At 40.9% G+C, this 7,156-nt stretch overlaps 1 protein-coding gene across 1 annotated transcript in view; it reads left to right on the top strand.

Annotated features, from left to right (window-relative positions):
* The first annotated feature begins 34 nt into the window (after positions 1-34).
* LOC125727103 (integrin alpha-9-like) overlaps positions 35-7,156 on the top strand; it is a 28,007-nt gene continuing 20,885 nt past the window's right edge. Inside the window, exons 1-2 of the mRNA XM_049003795.1 lie at positions 35-317; positions 3,355-3,502. Coding sequence (XP_048859752.1) covers positions 3,491-3,502 — 12 coding nt within the window. The 5' untranslated portion in view covers positions 35-317; positions 3,355-3,490. The remainder of the gene's footprint in view (positions 318-3,354; positions 3,503-7,156) is intronic.

Here is a 7,156-nt window from a genome sequence, read left to right as displayed (position 1 = left end):
CATCCCTGTGCCATATCCTTACTCTACCGGTCTATACCTCTCTCATCCCTGTGCCATATCTTTACTCTACCGGTCTATACCTCTCTCATCCCTGTGCCATTACCTTATTCTCCCTGTCCATACCTCTCCCATCCCTACACCATGCATATATCATTCCTATCCACATTAATACCGTACATGTACCCTGCATGGACCATACCTGTAATAAGTCAGTAATAAGACTTTTCTCCCTCTTTCCAGACTTGGTTTGAGAAAAACTGCCTATCTGAGGATTGTGCTGCAGATCTCAGACTACAAGGTGAACTGCTGGTTCTTGGGTAAGCCATCATTTCTTTTTGGTTTACTTTTTTTTACATAGAGCGAAGCAGTAGATGTTTAGATGTTCAGTGGAAGGAAGGGTGTATGTGGTCTAACAAGGGAAAAGGAGAAATGGAGACCTGGAACAGCTATTCCCCATAGTTCAGTAAATTAACTTGTACAGTTCTGTATTTTGAAAAGCATTTGAAACAGCTGTACTGTATTTTGAGAGTCAGTATAAATTCTGTAAATAGCAACACTGTCCATTTTAATACTTATATTCCTGTTATGAATATACGAATGTCAATTGGATGGTAATCTGCCTGAGAAATAAAAAAAGGAAAAAATTGGTTATAATGATCATTCGCTTATAGTGATGCAATTTCACACAGACAGGTGTGATCACTATAAGCGGATTACACTGTATATATTGCACGGTCGGTACCCAATTCAGGAATAAAACACGTGTGATCAGTAACCTACTCATGAATAGTACACATTTGGCCGATACTCCTCTCAGGATTAATACACAAGTGGTCAGTACTCAGGAATAATATACATGTGGTCAGTTCCTCACTAGAGAGTGATACGTGGCTTTAGTCAGATGTGTCCTATCTGCTTCGCACTAAATTACAGCAGTCCTCTGAACTGGATGCCTGATTTGCTGCTGCCTTTCCTGAATCTTCAGGAGTGCCAAGGCTGATGTCTCAAAAAACATGTCACTTTGGTGTTTAACTATCTATTTCAGATATTTCAGATGCATTTTTTCTGGTCTATGTCCTTCGTGTGAAAAGCATTATGGGGATGTTCTGAGATGGGCTAACAGTCCTGTGCTAATAGTCTCTGTACCAGGTTGTGGTCCCCACACAAATTGAAGGGAATTTGTGGAATTCTTTTCCACAAGAGAAGAGAAGTTTTTAAAGTGATTTATTGACCTAAGCTTGGCATTGTGGAGGTGAGGGTGACGAACTACAGGACCCATGAATAGTGTCAGTTGTCAAGAGCTGATTTTCTTGTTATAAAAATTGTTTTAAGAATTGCAAATATTGCAATGTTTTGCATTGACAAGGCATATTGTTCTGAACTGATTTTATTTTCTGTTCTGCATTATGTTATTCAGGTCACAATAATGTATTTCTACCCAAGCAATTATAGCCTTCATAAATAAATAGGTGAATAGAACTCAGGGTTGTATTCAGGGTTTACCTAGATTCATTATGCATGCACTCAGTATGTTTACATGCGCACTAAGAAAATCAAATTATTGTGTTAGTCTGATTAATACCAGATTTTTAAATTATATTTAAATATATTAGTACATCGAAGAAACTTGGAGCATAGCAGAGGACTTACATTAGGTACGAAATATACAGCACTGTAAAACCAGAGCACTATAGTGCATCTCTGAAGTGCTGGAAAGGATCCTGGCGTTATGGTCTACTCTGTTGGAGTAGGCTTTCTAGATATCAGTCTATCACAGGGCTCTTCAAATCTGCACCTTGATTCCACATCCAGGCCTTCTTTTCAGTTCTCCCAGGTAGTTATTTTAATAATTACCGATTTTGATTGGCCACAGAGGCTTCACATCCAGTTCACGGGTAAAAGTAAGCTGGAATATCAGCAGGGCTTGGACCTTGAGGACCGTGATTTGAATACACAGTCCAGAGGGACTCTCGGCCATGACTTCTTACGCCCCAGTACTGTGGAGGATGTCTTCCACAGCTGTGGCACCTTCTGCAAGTTCAGTGAAGGTGTGAAAATGTATTAAAAACCTCTATACAGCTGGCTAGCACATGCATCCTTGATGTAATCCTATCCAGGTCCGCTGCCTTGATCACGCAGACCTTCCTTATTTCTGTATTTATGTGGTCCATGGATATCCAGACTTGTAGCATGAGATCTCGGGGGATGTCGTCTGCTAAAAGCGGGGAAAGCAGGAGGGGTAATGAGGGGGCTGAAGTGTGTCCTTCTAGCCTCCTAAAGCTGGGGGTGCTAAGCTAAGGCTGGACTGGTGTCATATCTGCTGAAGGCCACATTGGCTTTGTGTGTTTAATTGCTGGTCTACTTGTAGCCCACCATTTTCCTAATTCCACTCCACACTTTCTTCTTCCTGGGGTTCTGTTTCATTTTATCCTTTTGTATTGCTAAGATTATCTTAATCCCTTAATCTTAATCCCTTTATCTCCTCCAAAGCTGGCCGTATACTTCAAACAATGTCCGGACAAAGCAGAATCGAACACATCTATGAGACCAATCTGTCGCATATTTAAAATGACAGGGGCCACTTTGTTCATTCTTTGTCACTTTATAGCCCTTAAGGGCAATGAATGTCTGTGATGTAGCAGACCTGCGTGCAGAACTCAGAGTAACGTTTTTGGTGAGTATGTAACTCATTTTAATAAAGCGGCTGACAGGTCTTTTAAAATAGAAGCTGCTCTCTTTATTAACTATTGGTTTAATACTAGCAGTGGCACAGACAGGGTAGCAAACAATGTACGATTACAATGTACAAGTTACACATGCGGTATTACACAAACATTACACAGTTTGGTCATTTACTATTTACACCATAAATACATGAAAACTCCCATTAATTTACACTATTTACAGATACACATGGTGCAATGCAAAGCATACTAGTAATCTTTTGCTTTTATCATCAAAACAGTGATCACTACAGTTATTACAGCCTATATAACATAATATTGCTGAAACGATGTCAATTCGGTCAATTTTGCTTGAAGTATGTGGCTGCCTTAAATGCCTAGACCTGAATGCCTTCTCCTTTTTCTTCAGAAGGAGTGCCTCGGTGTCCTTGATGTCTGTCTCACATGATTAACATATGCTGTCTGTCAAAGCTCCCTTTGTCCACTCTATCACAGTTTTAATTGGGGCAGGCAGCTGCTGGGTGACTGGCTTGTATATGTATACATATTCTCAGCTACTCTGTGTATTGTATTTGGTTTCTGAATGTGTGTTAACTTAGCTCTACTAAATATTGCAGCTCCCTGTTCTGAACATCTTTTACTGAATCTACCAGTCTGTCTTTCCTCACAGAGTCCACAGATGGCCCTACCTGGCCCTCGGAGGAGTCAAGAACATCTCCCTTAACCTGTCCGTCTCCAATGCTGGTGATGATGCCTATGACACCAACATCTTCTTCAATTTTTCTAGGGAACTCTATTTCATCAAGATGTGGCAGAAGGTAGGAGTGAAGGAGGGCAGAGTTAGTGTAAATATATTGATGGCATGTTTACAGTAGAAGGACATAGATGGTAGTGCCGTGTCATTACTTTGAAATCATTTAAGTGAGATTGCTGCCTTTAGTCTTGATCTAAACCTTCTCAAAGCAGGTTGTGAGTGGCGATTACCTGGAGTCAGTTAACTGTACTTCTTCAATTTGGGGCCTGAGAGGGTGGTCAATGGAGAGAAGGAGATATGAAACTTCTAGGGGGTTTTGTTTAATTTCTTTTTTGTTTGTACAGTATGGATTTAAATGGACAGATAACAAAACCCCAAGCTTCTTAAACTTCTGTAGCAGGTGCAGTATTGATGGGTAAGGGGTAGGCAAAGGTTCCGGTTTACATCACGTCATGTAATAGAGTTTTTGTAGCCCGTTTATAACCCAGGAAATATTAGAGTGGTGAACTGTTTCGCCGAATCACATACTAAAATGAATAACGTACACCAGATGTTGTGTGTGAAGGGAGACAGTAGTGCTAAGTGTGCACATATGAGCGATAAACAGCTATCATGGTCAAAAAAACGCCATAACCTTCAGAAACAAACTTGCTGAGCTTTTTAGAAGAAATAAAATTTTTCTCACAGTTACTGTGGCCAGCTGTGCACATTTTTATTTTATACTCGACCTCATGTCCGTCCTCTATCTGCTTGTCCTGTACTGGGTTATTGAGGGGGGTGGGGGAGCTGAGGAATTGTGCCAAAAAAAGTGGATATTTCATATCTGCAACACATGTCCAGAAAATCAGTTCAGAACTTGATGGTAATGTTGCTTTAAACAGACGTGCTCCTTGAAAGCCTGCTGGAGCAGGTGGTGTTCACCCTCCCACTGCATAACCTGATATGATTCTGCAAGGTTAAACTTGAGTCTGTTATTTGTGATTTATTTGCATTGGGGAAACAGTTCAATGGGGATATTACACAGGGCCTTAGTCTTCAATTTGGTTAACATAAAGTGCCTGGATGGGAAATGGCACGTATTCCATAGAGACCAGGTGGAGAACAAGTGTGTATGTGTGTGTGTGTGTGTGTGTGTGTGTGTGTTTAGGGGTGGATGGGGGGGTTCAGAGATCATAGAGAAATGTAAGCCAGAAGACAGGCAGTCCAAGTGAGGCCTCCAGTACACCCTGAGAAGGAACCCCAATATATTTCAGCTACATAAGCTATTCTGCATTTAATACATTAGCATCGTACAGTGGAACCTCGTTACTACGTACAAGACGGGATATCAAAAACATTTATGTTATAAACATAGTACGTTGTAACCACTGAGTGCAAGATGGATGAAAGAACTCACGAAATATCCATGTAAATGATAAAACTTTAATAGAACAGACCCTTAAATTGACTACAAAACAAACAAACACATTATTGCTTGTTAAATAATTCGACAAAGCTCATTTGGATCCTTGAAATTTTCCTTAAATTACTCACAATTACTTAGTGCCGGCCGGCGATAAACGGCAACGAAAATACACAACGGCTGGTCAAAATGGATTTTTAAAATAAACATTCGCATCCAAATTGGCATTTGGCCTGAAAATATTAATGAAATATTGGTCAAATTAAATCATAAAATCCTTTACTTCCATTATTATTCTGAATTCAGAATTACCGGCATGACCGGTATTTCACAAGGTTTAATAAACAAAGAATACGCACACAACACTTAACAAGCCATTATTACGCAGTCCAGTAACGATCGGTCAAGGCAACTCATTTAACGCCAAGCAACGCAATAGACAAATGTGCATTGTCGGGCGAATATCAGGTAGATACAGGTAGATGTAGTGACACAAGTTGTGGTGGGTGGGGAGAGTGCTGTACGTTGTAACGATGGTTAGTTTTCGTATTTTCTCTAGAAATTTGGATGTTGTATCGAAGTTTACGCTGTAAGGGTGTACGCTGTAAACAATGGCTGCTATTGGAATAATACATAGGCTAAAAACGGGAATTAGAAACCTGTACGTTGAAAAGGTGAAAACATTGTATCCAGGGTACGTAGTAACGAGGTTCGACTGTAGTATTAAGCTCATTTAAAAGGTTGGGGAATTTAGTCTGTTATTACTGATAATTAGATTTAAATTTTGATACATCTGATAATTTTTTGAAGATAAATATTGATGCATGTGGTTCAGTTGACATAGTAATTATTCCTTTTTTGTAATGAATCGAATAAATGTAAGACTATTGTTGGATGATCACTGCGACTCTATCTAATAATCACACTGGGACAAGACTTTTAGTTTAGGGTAAGCAGTATGGGGAGATCAGGCGATCAGGCCTGACAGACAGAAAGACGGACAGACGGATCAGTGATAGTGCTTTGTGACTTTACACAAAACAGGTTGGATGCCAGCAGCTGGGGAACAGGAGACATGGTCACAGAGAGACATATTCACAGAGAGACATGGTCACAGAGAGACATGGTCACAGAGAGAAATGGTCACAGAGAGACATGGTCACAGAGAGAAATGGTCACAGAGAGACATGGTCACAGAGAGACATGGTCAGAGAGAGACATGGTCAGAGAGAGACATGGTCACAGAGAGAAATGGTCACAGAGAGACATGGTCACAGAAAGACATGGTCACAGAGAGACATGGTCACAGAGAGACATGGTCACAGAGAGACATGATCACAGAGAGAGCCTGTTGCAATGAAATGACAAGCAAGCAGCTTCAGCTCCTTGCAGTTAAAACACCTCTACATATGTATCGGGTGATTTGTACACCATGAATGTCGCAGTATGGCAGTACAGTCTCCAAGTTCCAACCTGTGAATGGAACCTCGGCTTGGCTCTGTGGACTGAGTTTCAGGACTAATAGAAACGTTTATAAATTCTACTGCTACAGTGAACAAGAAACAGGAGACGTGTCAGAAGGTGCAGTAAGCTGCTTCCCTTATCAAGGAGCATGAAGTAATACTGCAAACAGTCCACAGTGAACGGGAGGTATGATCTGCATATCTCACAGCAACTGTGTTAAACAGACCATTAATCCTCACTTCTCTGCTATCTCTTGCCAAGGGGACGTTAATCCAGACCCACTCCAGGTATTAATTATGTAATGAAACTGCCACACACTAGGTATTGACTGTAATCAGCGGTAATGATAATTAACTTTGATTAGAAGCTTGGTAAACCCTAATTTCCTGTAATTAGCTTTATATTTTTATATATTTAATTTGTAGTTAACAGTGATACTCAGTCATTGATTGGCACGGGCTACAGAATCTGCCCGCAGTTTCTCCCTAAAGCAGTCCCATTCTGGGTTTTTAGCCATTCCCACTGTGCCATCAGTCATGCAGCCATTCTGTCAGTGCTTTAGCATTTATGTCAGCCAAAAAAATGAAGTTACCGCAGAGAATGGACACAGTAAGAAGGGGATTCCGCGCAGTGACATGGAGGCCTGTTACTGTGGAACAAACCGGCCTGCATGTGATTGTGTTGCTGAGTCAGTAGCATGAAGCTGAACGCAGTAGGTGGGCCCTTTGCCCAGATGACAAGAGGAAAGACACCCCTGAAAGCAGAGCCAGTCACGGCCAAGAGTCACAGCAGGGGGCCAGAGTCTGTCACAGCTAAGCACAATGCTAACAAATGTAGCCATTTCATAGACAC

Source organism: Brienomyrus brachyistius, unplaced genomic scaffold (genome assembly GCF_023856365.1).
Source record: "Brienomyrus brachyistius isolate T26 unplaced genomic scaffold, BBRACH_0.4 scaffold86, whole genome shotgun sequence".
NCBI classification, from domain to species: Eukaryota; Metazoa; Chordata; class Actinopteri; order Osteoglossiformes; family Mormyridae; genus Brienomyrus; species Brienomyrus brachyistius.
This window is presented reverse-complemented; position numbering and strand designations above follow the sequence as displayed.